At 25.0% G+C, this 27,984-nt stretch overlaps 1 protein-coding gene and 2 non-coding genes across 3 annotated transcripts in view; all 3 read left to right on the forward strand.

The window, feature by feature from the left end:
* Nucleotides 1-2,285: 2,285 nt before the first annotated feature.
* Trnav-aac lies at nucleotides 2,286-2,358 on the forward strand. The gene has a single exon. It is a non-coding gene; the product is annotated as a tRNA-Val (tRNA).
* Nucleotides 2,359-3,508: 1,150 nt separating this feature from the next.
* Trnav-aac lies at nucleotides 3,509-3,581 on the forward strand. The gene has a single exon. It is a non-coding gene; the product is annotated as a tRNA-Val (tRNA).
* Nucleotides 3,582-27,759: 24,178 nt separating this feature from the next.
* Nucleotides 27,760-27,984, forward strand: part of LOC112604253 (transient receptor potential cation channel subfamily V member 5) — a 49,516-nt gene continuing 49,291 nt past the window's right edge. Inside the window, exon 1 of the mRNA XM_025353206.1 lies at nucleotides 27,760-27,966. Within this exon, the coding sequence (XP_025208991.1) occupies nucleotides 27,876-27,966 (91 nt within the window). The 5' untranslated portion in view covers nucleotides 27,760-27,875. The remainder of the gene's footprint in view (nucleotides 27,967-27,984) is intronic.

The following is a 27,984-nucleotide window of genomic DNA, read 5'->3' on the forward strand; positions in this document are numbered from 1 at the left end:
AATTTAGTTGGTACTTTTAGGAGGTCAAAATTAAAAATTCTTAGTATTTTTTTATTAACAGGGGGAAAAAAAAAGAAAAATCACTCTGTCAAAAACTTGAAAATTCAATACACGGTCCTTCATAAGTTGTTATTAGTAGATTTAAAAAAAAAATTTAAGCCTAAATTCAAACTTTGAATTTCAAAGTTATTTTTAACTTCCTTATAAGTATGTATTTAAATAATGAAAACAAATAATTTAAAAATGGTATATAAACATAATCTTTTTGTGTAAATATTTCAAATTTGTACGTAATTAAATAATTAAACAGAAAATAACAATTTTTAATTCTAAGTAATATTCATTTTCATGGGGATTTGAAACTTTTACGTATAATATTATACTTAATATACACAATGTAACAATGACATTTTCAAACATTTAGATACATTTTATTTATTACTTATTTATATACCAGCCTATTTACACCATTCTATAGTAATTTAGTATGTAATAGAAATCGGCGCATCCGAGTTGGATCAGAGCACTAGAGGCTAATTGCAGGTAGTGTACTAGTTGGGTTCCGGATTTTTATAGGTACTACACTAGTTCCGTCTTGAATTATTTTAGGTATTATACTAGTTCCTGAATATTTTTTGGTGAGTACTACACTATACAAACATTTTCATTCCCATTTTAACATAATTAAGATAAGTCTGTTAAAAGCTATATTTAAAATATAGCCACATAGGTAAGTGAAAAAATATTAAAGATATTATGAAAAATTTTTAATATTTTTACCAACACAAAGATGATTTATTTTTTACAATATTTTAAATATTTTTTTACTTACACCTATATGACTAATTTATATTATATGTATTTTTATATTTTGTTTTTAACATTTTTAATATTTTCAAAAAAACATTTTTAACCATACTTGTGGTCTAAATAGATCATAGACAGTTCTAAGTTTGTTAAAATGAAAAGGAAAATGTTAGTATAGTGCAGGACTTACCAAAAAATATTCAAGAACTAGTTTTGTACCTCAAATAATTCAGGACCGAACTAGTGTAGTACCTATAAAAATCTGGGACCCAACCAGTGTAGCAATTTTAAATTCGGGACCCAACTTGGATGCAGCCATAGTAATGTATTCTATAATAATAATTAATTATGATAAATACAATGTTTTTGAGAAAAATAATTCTACCTATCGTATTACAATAGTTAAATAAATCACTATAATAGTAATATATCATAGTATGTATTGATTCATTCAGAATCTTTATTTGTATGCAATAAAAATAAAAATTCAATAATAAATTATTTATATTCGGCGTTAATGCATCATACGTAATAATAATTTTAATAGAGACATCAATAAAAATATAAATCGTCTTGTAAATGAATTACACAATAAATAAAATAACGTCATGTATTAATATGATATAAATTAAATTATAGTTTATAATTAACAAATATTATAATATAACAGTGATGCATTTTTTTATAAGTACCTACTAAAGATCTCTATTTAACTTAACGTGAATCCGTGAATTTTTTATTAAACTGTGCGTTTATTATTACATGTAGAATTTTATTTTCAATACATTAAGTATCTTTCAATGGTTTTCTATATAGTTTCTAAATAGCAGTGATCGGTAATTAATTATTTTTATCTTGAACCAGAATATCCATAGAAAACTAATTTTCTAGAAAGCGGTTTTTTCAATAGTTATCACTTATTTGTTAAGAAATGAATTTACATTTTAAATATATTTAAAAATAATAATAAAAAAAAAAAAAAATGTTCAAATCGAATAATAAAAACATAATTTCATAAATAAAAAAGATAAAAATAAACTAGTTAAACCATAACTGATGATCTGATCGGTTTGTACTGTCTGTAAAAATTTTTACATTGGTGTTGTGTGCGTAGTACAAAATATATCGCTCCACTCGTCTCACTTTTCTACCATACTATTGTTTATAAAACATTTACTTTTAGAATAGCGATTACGAAAATTATTAACATATCTATTCTAAATATTTTCTTATAATTTAATGCGTTTAGTAAATATCATGTTCTGGTTCTTAAATCAAATAATATCTGTGATTGACTAATCAATTACACATGAATTAAATTTACGGAGTTACACAAGATAAAAAATAAAAAGGTTCACGTGAATCTTAATTTACGTTCAAATTTGAGAGGTCTAATAAGTAACATAATATGAAAGTTTGTTTTACTTTTTGTTAAAGATTTTAATTAGATAACTAAAATGTTTCAAGTAACTAATATCGTTTCCGTGGTGTAGCGGTTATCACATCTGCCTAACACGCAGAAGGTCCCCAGTTCGATCCTGGGCGGAAACATTAATCTTTTACATGTTTTTCAAATACATAATAATCGCACTATTCAATATAATTTTTATCTAATTTTTTTCTTTACTGAAACTAATCAATATGTATATTATGTACAGTTTCAAAAACAAATAGACAAGTGACGAAATGTTTAGAGAATTCCGAATATATATTATATTTTGATTCAATAGCATAAAGCATATTGTGTATAATAAAATTTTACATGTATTACCTGTGTAATATTATGTAGGAATATAATATTTCATCCTATTAGGATCAGAAAACTAGGTTATCATCTCATTGATAATCACAAAATAATTTCATATAATTTATTTTAAAATGAGTTGGTACACACTTATAAGCATTTAAGGAAATGTATTTACATGAAATTATAATTATAATTAATAATAATTATAATTATATTTTTTTGATTAAAATTATTTTAATCAAAAAAATATAAACTGCAAAAAAAAATAATAAAAACTCAATACTCTAATGCAGCGTTTCTCAAACTGTGCGTCGCCGCGACCCACTGCAGGTGGATCGTTAGTCAATTTTTGGTGGGTCGCGAACAATTTTTTAAATTATACAGATTCTAAGAAATGTATGTTAAATTAATATTAAATATATTTTTATTAAAAGTACATTTTGTAAAAATATATTGATTATAAACCTATACAATAATCAAAATAATAATTTAAATCTAATAAAAAAATTTTGTTAAAAATATTGAAATATATTATATTATTTTAATTTTTTTTTTTTTATTTAACTACTTTTTAAAAAGTGAAACTATGTGAGTCACTAAAGATTTTTTGGGGGAAGTTTGGGTCGCAGTACTAAAAATATTGAGAACCGCTGATCTAATGTCTGTTGATTTAAAAAATAAATTAACCTTTAAAAAACTAAAAAAAAAATATTTTTAAAAAAATGTACTACAAAATCATACAATTATATAGGTACACATGCTTTGTTCACAATATTAAACATTTATTAATTTAAAATTAAATCTCGTGGATTGTTTAAAATAGCACACAATTCTACACTATTTAAATTAAAAAAATAATTGTCTGCAATTTATTATTTTACACGTAGTATATAGTATATTACACTTGATAACTGTATGTATTAAGATAAATAATTTCTTCTACTTCCCTCAAGCGTTTCCGTGGTGTAGCGGTTATCACATCTGCCTAACACGCAGAAGGTCCCCAGTTCGATCCTGGGCGGAAACATTAGTTTTTTTGCAAGTTTTCTCCAAATCCAAATATGTATCATACAATTGTTTTTAAATTTGCATACTATTTTATAATAAAAAAAGATATTGTATACAACATTTAAAACTAAAGAATATTCATATTTTCTAATCGACTAGCATATATTTATTTTTATTTTAGATAATATTTTATATTATTGTACAAGAATATAACCTAAGAAAATTAATATTTTTGTCAACCATTTTAGTCATCACTGATAATTTTTTTTAAATCTTCAAATGGTTCAAATGTTAAATTGGATTTTTCCAGAATTAAATATACCACTTATTTTGTAGGATCCATGTAAGGAACACAATTTTAATAGTTCTTCACACAGTTAAAGTTATGGATAAATAATTCAAACAAATATTAAATGTTGAATTACATTTGAAACTTTTGTACATCAAGCTCTGTTGCATAATGTTTGCATAATTCCATGGGATACACTTATAAGTTATAAGTTATAACCTTTGGGATGCCAGCTAAGATAGTGAAAATGATCAAATTATGTATGAATAAAACCAGATGTAAAGTTAGATTCAATCAATATATATATATATATATCAGATGAATTAGAAGTTAAGACTGGACTTCGACAGGGAGATGCCCTATCCCCAACACTCTTTAATATAGCATTAGAAATGGTAGTTAGAAAAACTCAGAAAAAATATGGTGGAGTAAAATTGGAAGAGAACAGAAGACAATTCGGAGTACTAGCGTACGCAGATGATATAATTATATTGGAATCAGACAGTCAAGAAGTCAAAATAGGAACCAAAGAACTAATAACAAACAGCAAAGACATTGGATTACAAATAAGCGAAGGAAAAACCAAATATATGGTAATATCTAGGCGAGAAAATCACGAGGAAAATTTAGAAGTTTTGATAATTATAAATTGGAAAGAGTACATAATTTTAAATACCTGGGTATTACAATAAATAACAAAAATAATAACCACGATGAAATTAAAATAAGAACTAACTGCAGCAAATAAATGCTATTACCGAGTAACGAGTATACTCAAATCAAAAATTATAATATACAAGGTAATTATCAGACCAGTCCTTTTGTATGCGTGTGAAACATGGCCAACGACTAAAGGAGACGAAGACAAATTAGCAATACTCGAAAGAAGAATATTTAAAAATATTTAAAAATAAATAATATCACACAACAATATGAAAATAGAAGTAATATAGAAATACAACAGTTATATAAAGAGCCAGACATAGTAGCAGTATTAAAAAATAGGAGAATGACATGGACCAGTCATGTATGGAGGTCAAATAGTTGTATTAAAGAGGTTTTAAAACGGAAATCCCAGGGGAAAAGACCACTTGGTAGGCCGAAACAAAGTTGGATTGACAAAGTGGAGAAGAATTTAGCAGAGATTGGAATACGAGATGGAGAAACAATAGCACAGGATAGAGACAGATGGAAGCAAGTTTCTGTTGCGGTAATGGGCCTTAATAGCCTTTAAAAACCGAAGAAGAAATAAGTTTATCGCTTACGTAAAAATACCCTAAACGTCAAAAATTAATAAAAATTTAAGCTCATATCATTAGTTTAGTAATATTATACAGAACTATAACGACGATATAATTAAACAATTTTTATAAAAGCAAAATTAGAAATAATTAATAAAGCAAATTAAAAGTACTAACTAATTAATATGAATCACACAATGTTTTTAAGACATGAAATAATACTCGATAAAAATGTACTATCATATAAACGCATAGTCAATTATAAAAAATGATTAACTTATATTATTTGTAATTTGGTGTTACAATTTTTAATTTTAATTTAAATTAACATAATATTCTTTAATACATTTTTAGATTCTTATAATTCATCATATTATAATTATTTGAAAAAAATATATATACGAAATTTATCAAATTATATATATCTATATATATAAAAAAACTATTTAAATGTTAATAAACATTTTATGGTACCTACTATTTTAATTGTCGAAATGAAAATATTAATAAAACGAAACTAATAAACGTCTTTTTTTGTAACAAACGTTTATAAATAATATCTTAAAGTTCGCTCAAAACCATCTACTATTATTTTTATTCACAAAATAAATATTTAATAAAATAGTGTAGATAAACATATAAAATACAATAAAACTGTATTATTGCTATGTAATTAAAATATTAATTAAAATTGTACAATCATATTAATTTTTACCAAGTAATTTTCAATTAATTTAATGTAAAATTAAAAATAATAACCCAAATACTCGTTTTTCTATATATGTAGCAGGTTTAGAGTATTAAATGTGTAAGGTTTTATATTTTAAGTATTATATTTATAAAAATAGAAAATTGTATTAGTAATTACAAAATCATTTGTAAATTGTTAAGAGTTTTAAATTAAAATGTTGACAAAATTAGTAAAAATCTAAAAAAATTGCAATATTTAAAAACCTGCTATTAAATATTTATAGCTTAAGTTTGAAAATTTAATCCATGGTTACTCATAAGTGGTTAATGCCGGAACCAAAAAATCTACATAATAATAATATTATATAAAATTAATTTTTAGTTTTTACAAACATTTAAAAATCAAATTAAAGAATACGAAAATCAATATTTAAATGAAGAGTCAAATATAATGATTTTTATTATTTTTATATAGTTCAAAAATATTTTCCGTGAGGATTTGAAAGATTATCATACTTTATACACACATCGACATTTTGAAAACATTTAGATTAATTGTATGTCTTATGTATAATTTATACTGTATTACATAAAGTAAAATAAATTACTACAAATAGTAATTAATAACAATATATTCAAATAAACCCACATTCCGTTCTCATTTTTGGTATTTAATGATTTCTTAATGTATTCAAATTTTATACATCAATTACAGGAACCTACTCAATGACGAGGTACATTTGATTCATTCTACACAATCGAGCGGTTATCTACCAAGTTCCTCCTTTTATACTTATTTTTCTCTTCTATGTAATTAAAATAAGTGCTTTAAAATGATCTATCTTGTATTCTTGTAAGAAACCTATATTTTAAATATGCACATAATAAACAGTTAACAAAGTTGGGATTCTCTAAATCCAAAATGTTAATTTACTAAGGACAGTTTGAAGGTAATTTTTTATTTTAAAATGTTAAAAATTATCGATAAATAGTCTAGTATACAAAATATATACTATGATTATCAATAAATTCATTAATTAATATAACTAAAATATTTGGTAAATAGAAACTATAACAAACAATAAAATTTATAAATTCTTACTATAAATATTCATGATAAAATGAAATACCTCATTCACTCTCTTCACAAAATACCCCGATAAAATTTAAATTTTTACATTGTTTTAAAATAGAAAAATGTTGATACTTATAAAGAAAAACAAACTGCACTATTTTTCAACCAATACATTACCCCATTTACGATGTACAAAATATTACTTTACCAACAATGTGTTTAAAAATATTTACGTGAAAATGCAAATGTTCACTCGTCGCTGAGTGCATTTTAAAAATTATTGCTAGTTTAGGTGAATAATATAAAATCATTTGGTTTTAAATATCTTAAGTGTAGTGGCTAAAACTTATAATAAAATAAAAATTTCCTAGATTTTTGTATGTCATATTTTATACGTCTTATAAACGATTCATTATATAATTGCATTAAGTCTTAACAAACAATTATAATGTAGAACGTGCAAAAGCGGAAAAAGTTGTTTTTTTTTTTTTTTGCTTTCGGTATAAAATCAAATGTATTCTTGCAGAGGTGTGTGACCTTCTAAACCAAATCAAATTAATAAGTTCGCAATAGTACATTTTTCTCTTGTACAAAAGTTTCTGTCGAAATATCGACTAAAGTATATAACTTAAGTTATTCAGTCAATGCAAGAAAAAAATTTTATCTTCCATCATAATAATACAAATATATATTAAACGTTTTAAAAAATTTTAAAATTACCCAATGCAAAATTGATGGTCAATACATTTTACCAATTTACAAATATTTTCGAGAAAGAAGCGTAATAAAGGTCATTGGACAAGTTTTTCTGGTTTATTACCGTTCACAGATGACGATATAAAAAAATCATCTTTAGAAATAAATTCGTTTTTAAGTAGACATACATGAGATTAAATATTAGTTACAGTCTCTATATAATGCGTTACCAGTTACCACCAAATATTATAATATTTAACGAATCATCTTGTACACTTCATATTACACATGTACACAAAAATAACCTATACGATACAAAGCCATATAATTTATAATTATATTACAACTGATTGATAATAACTTAATCTAATATAAAATATGGATATAAAGTTTAAGGTTATGTATTAGATATACAATATAATATACAATTAGTTAAAGAAAAAAGTACATCAATATAATACGTAACGCCTTTATTTTTTTCGTCAAAATCAACCTTTCTCTTAGCGATAAAATTTTTATTTTTTGTAAAAATGAAACTTTAGGTTATGATTTTAGCAATACCTAGAAATTAATTTATTATAAAAATCGAATAGAGTCGTGATATTATTTATTTATATAATGTATTAGCACAGTTCTCTATCTCAAACATGAAATTAATGTTTCATTTTTTAGAAATCAAAAACTACTTTTTATTATATTTAGTCAGTTGAACGATATTCAAATATGTTTTTCATATGAAAATAAAATGTATACATGTAAAACCGGAATCGAACTACGTCATCCGTCGTATCATGTGTCTTTCATCGCATTTTGATTCACCGTTGTAATCATGGGTAACATATATTAACCATTTTCCAACGGGAAATTATCCAAGTTCAGCCTAGCTCAACTTTTGGAGATATCACAGACGATGTGATAGTGAATCCAGCATAATAATACGTATATATTTTATAATGTAAGCCCAAGGAATACCAACAACTAAAAATTTAAATTTTTGTTTAGACGGTACACTGAAATAGCTAGTATTATATTACTACGACTGGAGGCAAACCAAAAACGTTATTTTAATTAAAAAATTAAAACCAATTGTAATAATATTTTATAGTATTAATATTGTTTTGAGATAATAGCAACATGATATAATATGTATATAATTCGAATTGCGATCGACACTACTGCAATGCAATGTCATAATTATTTGTATAACGGCACATTCTATACAGCTTCACATAAAACTGCACTAACAAAATCGTAAAATTAATATTAACATAGTGCTCATGTATACAAATATAATATATGAGTATATATAAATGTAAAGGGGACCTTAAAATGGCCACGAGTTCCGGGCCCTAAAACCTTTTCCCTTCGACCTATCGTGTATACTGCCGCGGTAGTGGCATAGGTACGTAAAACACACAAATAAATAACATTATATATGATATTATGTATATTTGGGATGTAATTTTTTTTATTGTTTTTTAGCCTCGTTGTCACGAATGGAGATGGTAAATATTTTATAGCTCGAGAGAGAGAGAGAGATATAGAGATTTTTCAGGTAAACTTTGTTCTCAGATATTCAGACTGAAGAAAATTTTCTATGTAACCAATTTGTTTGGTACGTACGGAAAAGTTAAAAATTCGGTGTAAAACGTTCCCCTGAGTACGATTTCTGCTGCGGTTGCATACAAATGTCCTACATTTTTCATTCGGACAGTTTCTCCAATAACTAGGGAATAGATGAACATTTCTCAGTGTCACGAAAAACGTATAAGCAAAAGATTTGTTTTTTCCTATTGCAGAATATGTCCGCGTACAGATATTCGCGATATTCATTTACGTTTCCACCTCATACGTGAATAATGTTAACATGACTTGAATAGTTGAATAATTATAAAGCACGTACATGCTAAACATGTACTTTGGTCACGGATTTAGAATTTATGTATATAGATTATTTTATACCCAATCAATATTATATGAAATCAGAAGTTTAATTGAAAAGATTTCTAGTAATTGTAATAAACTATTTACAAATAACAACACAAATATATGTTTGTTTTTTTTTTTTTTTTGTTTAATAAAATATATAATAATTAATGTATACTCTACTATGGAATCGTGTAAATTCAGATGTTAATAAACTAAACTTTGCGTGATTCAACATTTTATAATACCAACCCTTGTATTAACATCAAAAAAAAAATAAATAAATAAATAATAAAATAAAAAAAGACTCAAAATTACATAGATATCAAAACTATTATTATGCTATTAATACTTATACAATGATGATCTGTGAAATTCATCTAAAACGTTTATGCTTACATATTCTATATTAAAAATTCGGTAACGATTAATCACATTTTATATTATTAACTAACGTAGATTTATAAAAAACAGTTTTACAGTCAAATACTAATACATTTAAATGTAAATTATAATTACTCTTTTGATATTATGCATTAGGTATGAAAATATTTATGATACGTATTTATATTTATTTATTTTACACATCTGTTACATATATTATATTAAAAAAAAAAATAAATAAATAAATAAACTATTAATTTATTACAATAAATTATAATATACTTTTTAATAAAAAATATTATAAGCGCATTCAATAAAGTATTTTTTTTTTATACAATTTTATGAATATTTCATGTTTTTTACTGTGAACAAGTTATCTATATTATTATAATAATAGACTCGTATAAACGACATTAGTTTTATCTAATAAGATTCAGTTAAAAATAAGTATAATAATATAGCCTTTTATAAAAGTTAAAAAAAAAAAAAAATGATAAACAGAAAGGTATTATTCTAGGTGTTGAATAGGTCACTGTAATGAATAAAAAAAAAAAGTTAATTTCAATGATACGTAAGTAAGTAAGTGTAAACGAAAAACGATTCTGAATGGAGACACTGAGTACATTTTACGATGTGTTTTTGGTAAAACTATTTAAGTTGTTTATTTTACTGTTAATATTACGGCAAGTTAATTTAATTTTTTTGTCAAAAACATCGTATTTATTATTAATATTTAATAATTATATTAATATATTTTAACACCATATTATTATATTATTTTTATTCACTTTTGAACTAATACTACCTTACCTTAAAACAGTGTGAATAAATTCATACATAGTATCAATATATTAAAACCAATTGCATAGGTACTTGAAAAATATTTTCACATATATATAAATTAAAATATCACACGTTTAACTTTTAAGTCACAATAAATAATGTATTTTAAATATAACAAAATAATTAACATCCTTATTTATCATTAGAATATGCGATTTCATCAACATTCGAACGTCGAATATCTAAAAAAATAACTGTTACTGAATATTCTTCAAGTTTTTATTTTTAATATAAACTACTTAAAAAGAACATATCAAGTATTTATCGTTTTTTTTTTTTTTTTTATAACAACGAAAGCCAAAACTATTGAGGAGACATAACTTTTACACGGATCATAAAAATGTGACTTTCGGTAAATTCAAGTTAAAAAATTAATAAGAAATCTTGTACTAAGTTTTACAATTTTAGAAATAAAAAGAAAATTCTTTATGCATTTCTAACTACAAAATAATTTGTACATTTTTAAGATTTAACGAATTTAGTCAAAATTATAACTTAAACAGTTATAAAATAATTTTGTGACTACATATTTTTCAAGTATTTTTATCAAGTGATAATTTTTTAATAGCATTTATAAAAAAAAAAGAAAAACATTAAAAATACTATAAGTAGTTCAATAAAAATCAAAATATTTTGAAAATTATATTGTACATAATATGAAATATTAACATAAACATTCTGTAAAAATTTTAAGTATCTAAAGTTGTTGGAGCAATGTAGTGTAATAATCACACATTTAGTCATGATGTGCATTGTTATTTGTTCTATAATAATTCAAACTCCGACATAGTATATAAAACACTATTTTGTATTCCTCTGCCCTAAAAGAGGGTATTAAATATTAATGCCCTAATTATACTTAACTCTTCGCAAGTAAAAGGATATTAACAAAAACTGATAAAGTCATTTCAATAAATAATAAATAATGAAAAAAAGGTTATTCGCTTTTAAGTTACAAAAAAAAAAAACCAAATTGGTATTGTCGAAAACTGGTTTTTTATAAGAAATCACATTTTTCCTTAATTTTTTATTTGTTTATCTCAATTATTTTTACTTTTGACCTCTTTAAAGTACAAACTTGATCCAATTTTCTATTTAAAACCACCCTCAAAGTTGAAAATCGAAACATTTTATCGATTACTATTATTGTGTACACTGCACACGTACACATACAAAAAAAAAACCCATATCATCGTGAGATCATTTATTACTCCACTTGAAATCTAACACAGATTTATATAAATACCTGTAATACCTACGCGAATAAAAATTGAACGATAAATAAAAGGAAATTTAAATTGGAACAGTTAGCTATGATTATTTTTACGCACTTCAAAAGCAATTACTGTGTAGTACATATTTTATTAACTTAACTATTCTTTACCCATGACTTAGATTGTATAGTTAAATTTGTCTCCATACGATGATAATATATCATTTGTGACCCGTCCACAGCGAGATGCTTATTAATTTAAAATAACGTACTTAACAGATGGAGAGACAAGAAACGTCACATTTATTAATGTTAAGTACTCGTATAATATAATGCTGCTTGGACGTACGATAATTTCCTAAGGTAAAATGTCATAACAATACGTACCTATCGTATTTCGGTCATTACGTTTGTTTATATAAACATCGGGAGTTTCCAGAGGGCGTCCCGAAAATGACCCTTATTTAATGTTTGGAGTGTGTCTGGGATAAGTGGTATCACCCGAGTACGTCCCAAGAAAAAAACGATCGTTTTTTGACGTGGCGTGAATGCGTCCCAAGGAAAAAAAAATATTTTTTTGACATTCCCTGAACATATCTCAGTTAATTTTAAGTCACTGTTAGAGAACCACGAAGAGGTAAATTTTCTCGCATCCCAAAAAAATAATTTTAGGTTTGAATATTTATGCTTATTTTTTGTAATTAATGTTTTTTTTATATGTAAATTACACTAAATTATAAATAGGCTAATGTTTAAAATCAATTATTGATAAAAAAGGATCATATCTTAGTAATAATTTAAAAATAAAAATTAAAAATACGTTATACTAGTACTAAAATACGATAAAATCTACACCATGCATTATATTATCACTTACATTTATTGACTGAATAAATCGAAGTCGTGCTTAGTTATTGTCAAATTTTCTCATCGTTGTCTCGATCATTGTTAAACGAATCACTTATACAATTGTAGAATCATGAGTCAATTGTCAATTCTGTCTCTTAAAAGCTTTACTTGATTGACATTTAGTAAATCCTAAATACCTAAAACATTGCTATGATATTATTACGCCATTTGTATATATCAATATGGCCTTTGATCAATTTTCTTTTTTTTTTTTTTTAAGTTATAAATGTATTAACTTATTATATTTTTTCTATCTTAAATAGACGTCACGAAGAAACATAATAATCATTACATTTTATAATTTTATAATTATTAGGTAGTTATCGAGAATACTCGAATTTACGCCTTAATGTATCAAAATTATTTAATATAAATATAAAAATTACAAAATTATTAAATATATTATGCATTTCTATAAACAAAAAATATGTTAATTTTGAATAAAAAAAGATAGTTTTAGGGTTTTAAGAACATATTTTCTTTAATTATTTTACACTTATAGTTGTACGCGTAAAATATACACCTATTGTGATTTCGATTATAGTGCATGATAACTTACAGATGTGTATTGAAAACTATAATTTCTCATGCACAATAATTTACAAACAAACCAATAGATGTGGCTATAAATTTGTACTTACTCGTCGTTTAATAACTAAGTATGTCTAATAAACACATGCCAAAGGGTCTTGCAGTACCGTTTAATCAAGTCCGTATGGTTGTTAAGCAATAAACAAACAAGATTCGATCAATGTCAGTGTGTGATCAAAGATATTAAATTTCTTTGGTAAGCTACCAATTAAAATGACACATGGATAGCTCATTACAGCCATCGTGTGATATCAGAATACATGTAATTAAATATATTATTTTGAATACATATTATATGTCAAGAAGATTATTCCCGTCATTATACAATATCGTTTTTTCTGTAAAATACGAGTATAATATACTAAATAAAATATATTGCACATTATGTGTGAAAATCAATACATCAGAAACGGAGTACAAGAATATAATAATATTATACTAAGAGTAATACACCATCAAGATGGTATAACTCAATAATCGTACATAGCAAATGACCATATGAATTTCTGTAATAATAAAATGATAATTAATAATATATTGGTTTGAGAGAAAAAAGAAGCCGAGACTAATACAATATAACACAAACACGAAATGTGAAATAGAAATACCAAAATATTTTGAAGTCCACTCATCGTGTGTTCCCTGTCCGTTCAAAACTTATAAAGCTGCATACTAGCATGACCTCGCACTACTTTGTAAACCAGAAGGATAAATAATGCTTTAGCAAGTCAGTTGAAGTCAATCAACAAAAGGTTCCTTCTGTAGTTGATTGTTTAGGATCGGATACGGAAGCAAAAGTAAAATGATCGTTCTTCTACTGAATTGAATACATACTATGATATGTCATAAAGGTTATAGCCCAATGTTATATATATGTGGTATAGTAATGTGTAGTATATAATAATGAAAGATTAATTAGTAATGAAATGTAATAAATGTTATGCGATAAAGCTTTTTCCCTTTGAATTATTTCACACTTCATCTGTTCATCTTAATTAAAAATTATAACAGCATTATATTTTCGTTGCCTTCTGTTTGCAAGTCATTGCATAAATATTCATTATTTTCAAAGTTTATCAAATAATCTTATTTAACAATAAATATGTCATAACATAAGTAATCTTTATTAATATCCATTTAAAGTTTAAATATAAAATACGATAATTAGTTAATTTAAACACGGAGTGTTTACATATTAACCACGTTAAATTTAGTTCATAATCCTAATTAAAGTTTCAAATATAATAAAACTGTGTAGATTCAAAAATAAATAATATACAGTATCATAAACGTACACTAAGCTACTACAATGTTAATCATATGTTGTGACTATATCGACGAATAGCTTTCATTGATTGATTAACGTAAAAATATTTTTCTAGAAACAAAAAAAAAATTTCTTTTTTCAATCAATACTGTTTGATTGAATTACATTTTTATTTCGAAATACTTAAGCATTAAAAAAAAAAATGTAAGAGTACTAAAATAAATATCTTATTGCAGCATATGATATATTTATAAGCCAACAAATGTGTGTAACTAAATATACAATATAGAAATAAGATGTTTAGATATTAAAGTTATGAATAATAATATATTTATCCAATTTGTACTGACAAACATAACAAAAGTAATTGATTGCATTACAAAAAGTTTATGATTAATTAAACAAAACAGACAGATAATATTAATAACTTAAAACAAAGCGATTTAATGTCTTCTGCTGCCTATTTTATTTACTTAAAAAAACAAATTCCATTTAACCATTTCAATATTTTTCTTTCAGTATTCTATATCAATATTTTTATTTATTGTACAGGTGGAGCAGTGGGTTCTGACGAATTTTAATTGTAGTTTATTGGTCAAGTATTAAAAATAAAGTAATGAAACAAAATGTATTTTATTCAACATAAAGATTATTTTTAATTGTTATAAACAAAAATCTTAATTTTTTAAAAATTACATTACTTAAGTGGCCGCCTCCATTTTGTATACAGCCGGTTATCCGTTTTTTCATACTGTCCATAACTCTCTGTAGGGTATGCACATCGATAGCTGCAATTTCCCGTCTAATGTTTTCTTTTAACTTCAGAACAACCTAGTTTGTTGCATAAAACTCCTTTGCATTCTGCAAAAATAACTGTATGGTGTGGCGTTACATCGTTTGACATTTTGGGTCCGTACTTTTTCGAGGAAAACCGACTGTATACAAAATGGAAGCGGCCACTTAAGTAATGTAATTTTTAAAAATTAAGATTTTTGTTTATAACAATAAAAAATAATCTTTATGTTGAATAAAATACAATTTGTTTCAATACTTTGTTTTTAATATTTGACCAATAAACTACAATTAAAATTCGTAAGAACCCACTGCCCTACCCAATCATAATTTTCATATTATTGAGTTTTAAAGTAGTTTACATGATTATCTATTCGTTTTAAGCTGATAGTTTGTGTTAAAAATAAAGAGTAATAACATTCTTACTAAAAAAATAAATAACAAAATGTATAAGAAATTTAAATAAATAAAAAGTAGACAATTTTACAAATAAAATAAAATATAAACACAATAAAAAATGTAAAACTTAAAGTAATTGAGAAAACAACTAATTGTATTCATTTTTATATAAATACTTGTTTAAGCAAATTCTTACTATATTATTCTGATTCGTTTTTAATTTATTCATAATACTTTCTGCTGTTCCACCCCAAACTAACAGCCCATATTGAAATATTGACTGATATAGAGCAAAATAAACTACTCACATTCTTTGTTTGGATACTATAGTTCTTTTATTTTATGAAATGTATACGTAATGTTTCTTAGCTTTCCTACCAGATTATGAATGTGTAGATTCCAACGTAAATTATTATCAAATATGATACCTAGATATCGAGTACTTGTTACTTTTTGATTGTTAAACATTTTTTTAAGCTGTTACAACTTTTACCATCAATACATCTATGTATTATTATTGGATTAAGATTTGAAAAACTTTTATAAATTGAGAAGGTCATGAACATTATTTTTTCTTCATTAAGCGTCAAATTTTTATCACAAAGAGTTTGGTGTATTCTATTTAAACTAACAGTAGCTTTGTAATGAACCCTATTCCAGCATAAAGGACACTAACCCATCGATAATAAGTTCACTTTTTGAGCTAATACGTATATAATATAAATAAAATTGGACCTATTACACTTCCTTAAGGGACTCCATTTTTAACTATACCTTTCTGACCAGTTATGTCATAAATTTTTTTAATTTTCAAATTACCAATTTCGATTAATACGTAGTAAAAATTAAAAACGAATCATTTAAATTTATTTAATACGTGTACGTGTAGGTGAATAATAAATGTGACAAAATTAAACTTGGTAATATTAACCTATAAATAATTAATATCACTTATTCAAATTAAAATATATTTTATTAATTTTAAGTGTATAATTTACACTTTTTCTATTATGTTATTCGATAAAGCACTTATAATTTAGACTTATCATTTTTCTCAAAATATTTATTCTTAATCTCTATATATCTATATTTTATACTAAGAATGCGAATAAATTAAATATATTATTAACAAATCTTAACGATTTCTATCTTTTATGTTTGTCTACTGTTACAGTAGTTACCAACTTCATCAAAAATTTTAATGAAAACAGTATAAATATTCATTTTGCACAATAATTTCGTTAACATATTATGGGTTTTATATGAAACTACAATATTTTATTGTATCTTATAATTTGCAGCTCACCTACAATGATTTTAAAATGCCTGTGGAATAATTATACACAACAGTGGTAAATGACTTAAACAAACAATCAAACAGAAAATTTGAATAACATTATATGGACGTATAAATATATACACGCACACAGATGTGATTCTTAAAAAACTATAAACGCCAACAGATTCAACAAACACGAAGCGGTAAACGACAAGGCAACGCTTGTAAAAAGACTGTCGCAAAATCATCTAATATTGCACTAATGAAATATGCGATTTAATGTTGCGGTTTTTTTTTTTTTTTTTAATTCAATTTTGAAAAAAGTGACTATCCAAAAAGTTCTGGCGTCAACCGTTATTAAATCATTGGGTTCAATGTAAAAAAAAAAAAAAAAAAGAAAAGCATCGAAAAAACCCTTATCCCACAGCGAAGAAAAATTCCATAGAACAGTTTTAGCTTAAAAATAACTTGCGTTAGGTTAGGATTCTATAAAACAGTTTATTTCTTATAAGTACTTATAGTTTAATAAGTACTTGTTACATAATAGTCAATAATCTTAGATCAAAATCTATAAGAATTATCAATAAATACTTAAGGTTTATTTTCTCATTATTTCGTGAATCTGAATTAATCGAATTTGTTCACCATTACTGTAATCTGTATGTCCCATATATATATATTTAGAGACGCTTAAAAAACTATTTTAAGCAACTAATATTGAATAATTTCCATCAATAAACTTATTAATTGGACTAATCAAGGCCAAATTTTAATTTGTAAGCACACTTTCTTGGAGAGCTTTTTTAGTATTGTACAATAAAAAATATACACGTTAACTCATATTTTATTAAGGTGATAGGACATTTTGATCTTGCTGCCATGGACGCACTTTTATGTATATTATACATGTATTATAGTTGTTAACCATGGTTTTGATCATATTAAAGTCAACATAACCATACGTACTCATTATATTGATACGCGTATGCTTGAACTAACGGATTATTTTTATAACGGTACAGATATAGGTTATATATTATCATTACTATTTGCTCGATTCACACAAGCGTATTCATACGTATAATTGCGTTGAAAGTTGGGACAGTAACAATCCGAAATAGTGTTATTTATCAAGATGTATGTTATTATGTTCAATATGTAACAAAACACATATACAATATGCTTTTACTACCACTTCAGAGATACAAACACGTAAAAGCTCCGTCTCACACCCATACCACATTGAAATACGACGTTATACGTAGTTTAAACAAAGTTTACACAATCGAGATTAACTACTGCAAACAACTCAAATATTCGATGATTTATAATGCATAATAATGGTATATATTAATTAAAATATACGGTTATCTAATGAAATCGAATGTGATGAATTTGTTAACATTTATAATAAAATGCAGGTTAATTTTCGCAATTAATCATTAATAACAAAATCCAAAATAAATTTAAAGGGCATAGAAGTCCATGATTTTTTATTAAAAAAGACTCAATTTCCCAGAAAAACCCTCACGTCTCGTGAAATAAGTCAGATTTTAATAATTTATTTTTCCATATAAAAGACACCGGTTTTTTCTTTACCGATTATATTAAACTCTGATTTAAAAAAACTTTAGAACTTTAGTAACTAGAAATTTCCTAATTCATTATTTATCTTAAATAGGCTTCAATAGCTTTACCTTAACAACTATGTATGATAGTCAACATATTGTAAAGTAAAGCATGTAAATAACTTTCTTACATTTAAATGTTAAGTAAAAAATTTATTTTTTATTGAATACGACATTTTTCAGTCTCTACATCATAGAATTTATTAACCAGTATTATTACATACGAGATTTTCTATAAGGACTACTAGCGTATTTAAAAACTAATAACTTATAATCCTAATAATAGAACTTTGGGATATTGATATAAAAAATTATGAATTTAACCTAATAATTACATTTTATTAACTTACTAAATTAAATACTACCTTAATACTTACTAAATATATATTTTAATTAATTTTTAATTCATTTATTGAAAATTTAGTTCCACTAGTTTTTTAAGAACCAGAATTATCTACATTATTTCTGGTAAAAATTATTATGGATAAACTAAAAAGTGTGATTATAAGATGATGTTTTCACTAAAAATAAATTTGATCTTTACAATTCTATACCCAAATAAAAATTTTATACTAATTAATTTAAAGTATATATTACACTTAAATATTAAAATATGAATATTATATTGTGTGTGAAATATTTAAGTATTTATGTAACGTAATTATCTCAAACATAGTGTCAAAAATATGCAATTTATTATGTTAAAAGTTCTTAAAACATAAGACGATTGTCGATTAACGCTAAGCAATATTTATAACCATATTAGTTCCAACTCCCATGAGCAAACATATATAATTTTGTAAACTTGCTAAATGTGTACAAAGTTTTCCATTGAATTATAATATTATTTAGGCCACAGTCTTATAAAATGATTATTTAATCATAATAAATTACATTTAAACAATTTTGGATTAATTGAATTCAGTTATATAATTATATATAAATTATTATACTTAGTGTCATTATGAAATAAAATAAATACATTATACATGTATAAGTTAATTAAAAAAAAAAGTGTAAATGCTAAAAATGTACTAAAAAAATAATTCAATACTACGGTAATATAAAATATGATATAATATTCTGAATTTATAATATATTTCAAAAGCAGTACAAAAATATATATATTATTTTCTAAAATTAAAATTCAATTTTTGTTTACACTTTGAACTGTTTAATGATTAAACATGAATTTTTTTCTTACATTGGTTCATTAAATTTACTTTATCGATATTTATCAATGTCTTTTCACTTGAGAAGAGGATTATAGCTTAAAGTTTATCTTCTCTCCTCTAAGAAGATAATTTTCACATGTGTGGACGTCACTCCTAATGAAGTGGGCTCAGAGAGGCAGCATGGAGCAATCGGAACGAAGGCGGAAGAGAGACGAGGAAAAGTATTTTTTGCATTGTATTAGGTCTGAAAACACGTATTAAAGTACAATAATAATAATAATGTGAAATACAATAGTACTTCGTTAAATATATTCAACATGTTATTTGAATATAAAAAAACGGATTTCATCTAAAGTAGTGAAAAACATTTACTATAATTAATTACTTAAATTTTATTCTGACATAAATATCTTAGTTGCTATTCATAAAATAATAAAATGGTACAAGAATTAGTAATTTTTAATCGACACAATATATAATTAGAAATTATTTTAATACATTTTTAGAGGTATTTTAATAATAGTTTAAGCTGATGAAATATTTATAACTACATAGTACATATTTCGAATAGCATATTAACGAACCTTAACTTTTTATAGGTTTAGTATTAAAATTGCATAGGCAATACACCGTGCTATAAAAATAATTGTTATATTGTATTATATTTTCCGAAGAATAAATATAAAAATAATAATTAAACTGGAATTCAATATTTTTTCAATCTGTTGATGATTAATAAAATTCATAAAATCAAGATTTTAAACTATGGACAGAAGACGATTTGTACGTCCAATCTAAATTCAATAGAATTATATCAATAAAAAACTTTTTCTGTTCATTGAGTAAAAAATACTAGTCTAAATTTTTTTTTTACCATAGTTTTCGGTGTTTGATTATAAGTTTCCTGATAGTTCGTCTACTTAAACAAAGAATAACAATAATCATATTTTTCTCTTTTCGGTATATTTAATAACTTTATGAAAATGTGTTAGCTTAGTTATAATGTTTTAATGTATAATTTTTTTATTGTTTTACTCTACAAAACTACATAATCCATATTGTTTCTTGAAAATTTCTTAATATCACAACTACATTTCTGCATGAGCTTAGATTAGGTTCATAAAATTCCATTACATCCTGTAGTTTAAACACACATAATTATTAATTTATACATGAAAAAAAAAAAGAGTGATTGTAAAATATTTTGCGTTTATTATATTATCTTAAAGTGCTACTTCAATTTTTCAAATCTATTATACTTTACTACTTTGTATACCTGTCAAAATTTAAATTTGAATACTACGTAAAAGCTCATTTGAGGCTTAGAAAAAACAAATTATCCATTTAAAATATTTATGCCAGTGTTATGTTACGATACAATTTATATTAGAAAAACTATTGAGGGTTTTATTGGTTATGTTTAAAAATCATTGTTCCAAACTCATGTAAATTTAAAATTTACTCAGAACTTTACATCTCTTATCATGATATAATTTTAAAAAAAATATTAAATAATTTAGTATACATTGTAAAATCTTATAAATAAAAATTAATAAGTCATTGCATGTTTTTATTATATAAGACATTTTTAATTTATCTTTTATTATTAATCTCATAATTTATTAATATATTATTATACATAATTATAATAATATATAAAATATTTAAATTTTTTAAAAAATTGTAATAATATAACATGTAGAATTTTTTACACAATTTACATATTATAATAAATAAATGATTTTTATCAGACAGTAATTCCTTTATTTCTTTTAAATTTCTAATTTTTAAACAATTAACATTATTATTAAAATTAGAGAAACGTATAAAAATATATATTATTTTATCTTAAAAACTGTTTTCGATAGTAAAATCTTGTGTTTTAATATTAGACGATGTTGGGTTTTGTTTATTTTATAAACAAACAACAATACCTGAAATTGTTTATCGGTTTTAAGCCCTATCAGATTGATGTCATCATTATTTATTTTCGGTGGTTTGTTTTTTTTATATTCTCATAATCAAAAAAAAAAAAAAAAGAAAGAAAGAAAAAGTGCTGATACTGAGGCTTAGTGAGTCAGGTCTTTATAAATCGTAGTATTCAAAAACTAATTGTGGGCGGTGTTCAGTTTATCCAAAAAATGGTCAATATTTGTCAAAAACTGGATGCTTGCTTAAATTTGTTCACTTATATAAACTACCGAGGAATTTGAAAAATAACCCATCTTAAGTTAATTTTAATATGTTAAGTATACTTCCCAGCTTTATTCAGAATATAAAACTATTTTCGAACAGGAATGGATACATAAACTCAACTCACGTCAGTTCTTAAATCCCTATAGTTCAATTATTGTATACTGCATACATATCCACGATTTATAAAATAAATTAAGGACCACCCATCATCTTGAAACTCGCACACGCGGCGTATAATTGCCGAACTTCTAGTTACCATTATGTTTTAAAATCATAACCAATTAGAACCAATATAAACAACTAGTTCTTTGGAAATAACAAAACCATTGAAGGGGCCACTGGCATCCGAACAATACATTTTTATATCTAATTACGGGTATGTATTAAAAAAAATCGTTAAAAATTACTAAAAAAAACACTATATTATTATAATGAAACGCAGAGTTCATCATCTTATTATTATGTCAGTCAAATGCAAATAAAAAACATGCACATCTATATATTGTAAGATGTTTGGTACAATGAAATCACTTCCATTATTTACCTATTTGTCAACCTAATTAATATACAGTTTATTTAAATAATCGTAAATGACTAAACAAATTGCAAGTGTTATGTTGTCGTTTTAATACAAAACGGTATATTAATAATAGATAATTTCCAAATATGAGAATGCAAAAATGCAAAAGGGTCTTTGTGATTAATTAGACAAGACACTAAGTTGTACTAATTAAGAACAATATTTTAACAAATATATTATATAAGTAAAACTATGTCAAAATAAAATTTCGATTTCAAATTATAGTAGATTTCACTTTGCCGATGATCTGATAACAATAGACGGAACTAGAGGAACGATGTTTGATTATTTTGGTACACTTTGGAGAAGGTTGTTAAGTCTTGTATTTCATCCATTTTCAATAGAGGAAAAACAAATCTCGATTAAAAACTACAGTCTCACGATTTCAACATTTTTCAATTGTCTAGGTATTATAGATTGTGGTAAATTCTTCTGCTTAATTTTTTATTCTTCAATTTTTGTTTTTAGATTTCAAATAAAATATTTTCCTTTTAACTAATATATATATATATATATATAAATATATTATGAGTCCGTAATTCGAATTAATTATATAGAGAAATAGTATTAAAAATAAATTATTTTAATGAAAATAAAAAAAAAAACATTTACGACAGTAGATTTACAAATTATTTATAAGCGTCTAAACTTAACTTAAACTTGGAGCTTTTCAATAACAGAAAGTTTTTAAGGACAATTACCTTACTTATTTTAGTGAGAAATATTTGTACGTATAAAATGGAACAGTATTTTACGAGTAAAAGGTTATTTATTTAGTAGCGAAATGATACTAGCATGATAAATGATAACAAAACTTTGTCACTAGAACACGTTGAACATTTAATATTTTTATCAAAAAATTATAAGTTTTTAATCAAAACGAAAGAACTTTTCTAAGTTTATTATTTATTTATACTTTATAATTTATAAACCTGAAAAAGAAAACTTATAAATTATTTGTTATTTCATTCAATTAAGGAAAAACATTTTGTGTACAATAATAGATTTTACAAATACAACGAGAAAAATATACCCATAAAACTTATTTTTTATGAATAAATAAAAATAAAATAAAAACTATAATATATTGTGATTTTTTTCCATTTATAAATTATTATTTGTTTATTTTATTATTAAGATCCCCAGTTATTCAACCTATTAGATTTAATAGTATATAATTTATTAGATTATTACTATTATGTATATATAATTAATAGAATTATTTCATATTCAATAACTTTAAGGGATTAAAGTTGTTTCGAAAAACAAGTTCTGGCCATATTGAGAATTTTAATAATGTGATTAAAAATGTATTTATTTTTTGTTGTTTTGTTCGTTAGTAATTTATTAATTTATTATTGCAATCAGATGTCATATTAAATTAATAGCCGTGAAAACTTATATAATTCCAACTGTTTTAAAGCCAACATTTCTAATAATATATTATTAGTATTACTTATAAAATTCTATTCACTTTTTTCTGAATCAATGAAGGCATCTCACATAGGTAACCACGATATATTATACTCGTACAATCATTTTAGATTATTCGAAATATATTAAATTACATTTATAAGTGGATGATATTAATACCTACATAAATATTTTAAATTTTTTTCTAAATTGATATTTAAAAAAAAAAGTACCTAACTAATTAATACATTTGACTTTTTAATATATTTTGAAAACAATTCTTACAAAATTTTAATTTTAATTACTTGTGTTTGAATGATAAAAATAACTAATTTAAATTTGAATTTGATGAATTTAAATTATATACTTTATATAATATAAACTAGGCATGAATATAGTAACATAGCTACTAACTGTTTTTTCTAGGTTAGTTAAAACAAAAATACTATTTAAACAATAGCAATCATTCCGACAATGTAATATATATATATTTTTTTTTTAAGTGAATGATCCATCTGAACTGACCAGTCATAAAGTGGGCATAAACTAGTTAAAAAGTTCATTTTTTTTTAACTTTTTACTTAACTAGTTAGTTTATTTTCTAATCAACTTATGAACTTGAGGAGTTTAATTGACAGTTAAAATAACAATAAAATACAATTGATATTTTTTTAATAAAATTATGAAATATGAATTGTATTGTTTTGATGTTTATGATCTTCAATTGCTATATTATATGAAAAAATAATATCTGTTAAATTATTAATTTGAAATGTGTATAGTTTAAATTAAAAAATTATATATCATGTAACGTAAAAAATTATTTACACTGTACAATGTGCATTATGATAAAAATTAAATAAATTTTGTTTTTATAATTTAGTTAATTAGAAAGACATAGGTAGTTATTTTTTATGTGATTTACATACTAATTAAAAAAATAGATAAACTATTTTTAAACTTATCGAGTTAAATTGATTATTTTTTAACGATTAACTTCTAACTTATCGACCTTGTGCTCTTTTAACTTAACTAAACTTGAGTTAAATAATTTCATTCACTTGCCCACCTTTGATTTTACTTATCGGTAAACTTTACTAGAAGACAGTAGAATACATACATAATGATAGCTAAATATTATTGAAGAAGTACTGAGAGAGATTTCTATAACAAAAGAAAAAAGGAAATTTTTTATGTTTGAAATTAACACACATATAAATTAATGGATTGTATATTAATACAGGGTGATTCACAGTCACTTCCTTGTTTTAAAAAGTTATAACACTTAAAGTATTGGCAATATCAATCAATTTCTGAGTACAAAGGTACAATTAAAATTTTATGTAATTAGATTTTAAAATGACTTATTGATGGTGGCCACCATCTTCATAAATGGACTGAGATAGACAGAATTTAAAATTATACTGTCCAGTTTTTCCTGCAAATTTGTTCTTATGTCGACAATAGCAGCATGAATATTGCTCTTCAAGTAATGAAGAAAATTTTTGAAACTCTGTGTAAACTTAAGAGCTAAATCTAACGAATGCTTTAGCCACTGAAGATCGCCTCTAATAGAGATGAGCGAGGAAAGTTTCATACAGATTTTTTCACGCTTCATAATCACGTGGATTAAGATTTTGTACCATTGCCAATTTTTAAGAATGAAAATTGAGTAATTTACAAATAATTCATCTCACTGTGGAGTTAGAAATATCTTAAGCAGTACCTAGTCGTATGTTTCCATACAGATCGCTTAGAGAATTCAAAAAGCGTTACGCTTATCCTGTTGATGTTTTTAGGTGTCTTAACATTCTGGAAGATTTATTATGTTTTTACTTCTCACTACCAACATTTCTAAACGTATTCACCTAAAAACAAGTCGATTTCCGATCAAGCACATGACCTACAGACGCAATATTAAATTGTTTTCTAAATTCGCTTAATTGCGATAACCAAACGGCTGAAGGAAAGTAGGCCTTTACGACAAACGCGCATTCCATGATTGACTATAAATGAATCTCAAAAACAAAATAAAGATTACATTTTACTGAACGCACCATAGAAATACGCTCTTAGATATCAATGGCTTTGTGAAGCGAGTTTCAAATAAGGAAATGAAAGTGAATCATCCTGTATATTATGATGTATAATTATATATATAATTAAAGACCAAACTTGATGAAAAAACTTCTATTTTTGCGTCATAAAAAAAAATCCTTATTCTAAAATATCATAATTTATAATCATTATTAAAATTATATTTATATATAATAGAACAAGTTTAAAGTGTGAAATAGTTTATACATTAAACATGAACAAGAACAAATAAAATCATTATATAATAATATAGTATATAAGTACGTATAATTTTAATATCGTTAAAAGATGTGGTATTATAATATAAGTGTTTTGAATTTCATTGAAATGTTTTATTTTTTGTCTTTGTTTTGTTTATTTTTAATGAATATACGAGAATCGAGTAACACAATACAAAAAGCGTTTACAATAACGACAGCAACAACAACGAGAAATCCTTTTAAATATATTTGATTACATATAAAATTTATTATATGTACAGTTGTCTGTTGTTATTATTTTAATGTTATGCCAAGCGTGAAGAATGCATGTTCACCATGGCGTCGGAAGTGCATGCAATATTGCAATGCGCACAATGAATACGTATATAAAGTAAAATATAATATACAGAGTATCGATATTTTTGAAATATTACGATACGTTTTTAAAACTCATTAAAAGTGATCTTGGTAAACACTTGAACAAAAAAAAAGTCTATGTTTGTGTTAACACAACATAATTTCACGTTTGAAAAACTTTAAATGGTCATGAAAAAAAATGGCCCGCCCTGCGTATAATAAAATGAATGGTGTACATCCGGTAATCGTAAAGGAAATTTCAAATTTCGCTGATATAATTGAGAGATGTCGGAATAAGACAAACAACTTAAAAAGCTCCATCGGTATTAAAATTAAGTCCGAAAAATTCTTGGAATGGTCTAACGGTGTCGAACAAACGTGCACGACATATTTGAAATATAATCTCTCTGACGTTAAGTTTTGCTGTTGGAGTGTTGTTGGACAAAGCAATAAAAGCTCTCCCGGAGCAAATACAGTTCCCAATAAAGTCTGGGAGTAATCCATCAACGTCCAACAAGTTACTAAGAAATTCGTCGGTTACATTTCATAAAAATTTTATAGTTGTGCGCTCACCTTTCCTTGGGATGTATATACAATAGACTTGTACACACGTTGCGCAATACCATACCCGCCACAGCGCGCTTTATCGAATTCCAACGAAAACAAAACGATTTCATTACAAACTCTCTGTATAATATACACGCGCGACAACGGACGGATGCAGGTTAACGTGCCGCCCGGCACCTGGCACCGAGGCAAAGGTTTGTCCGTTTCCCTTCCAACCACTGACTCGGCAGGCGGTACGTTTTAGGCGATGTATGGGTGGGGGGTCGGGTTTACGATAAAGGGGCTACAGGGGTTCGTAGTTTCCCGTGCTGCGAAGTCGGATTAACGTCATGCATGTCGAGCCGACAGGATCTCGCGACGAAAACGACCAGGGCGACGAAGACGCCGACGAGCGCGAAAGCGCGGCTCTTGGACGCGCGCATAATATCCGCCGTGCCGATTGATAATCAAAAAAGTCGTCTTCGTCGCCGCCGCCGCCGCCACCGCCGTGAAAATCGCCCTGAAACATGGGTAACACCGAGAGCAATGTGGCCAGTGGCGTCAAGAAGCAGGTCGACACCTCATCGCTGCAGATATACAACCTGGTCGATTTGAAAGGTTTGTATAAGAGATATT

The sequence above is a fragment of the Melanaphis sacchari genome, unplaced genomic scaffold (assembly GCF_002803265.2).
Source record: "Melanaphis sacchari strain LSU unplaced genomic scaffold, SCAv2.0 Contig11_pilon_pilon, whole genome shotgun sequence".
Taxonomy (NCBI): Eukaryota; Metazoa; Arthropoda; class Insecta; order Hemiptera; family Aphididae; genus Melanaphis; species Melanaphis sacchari.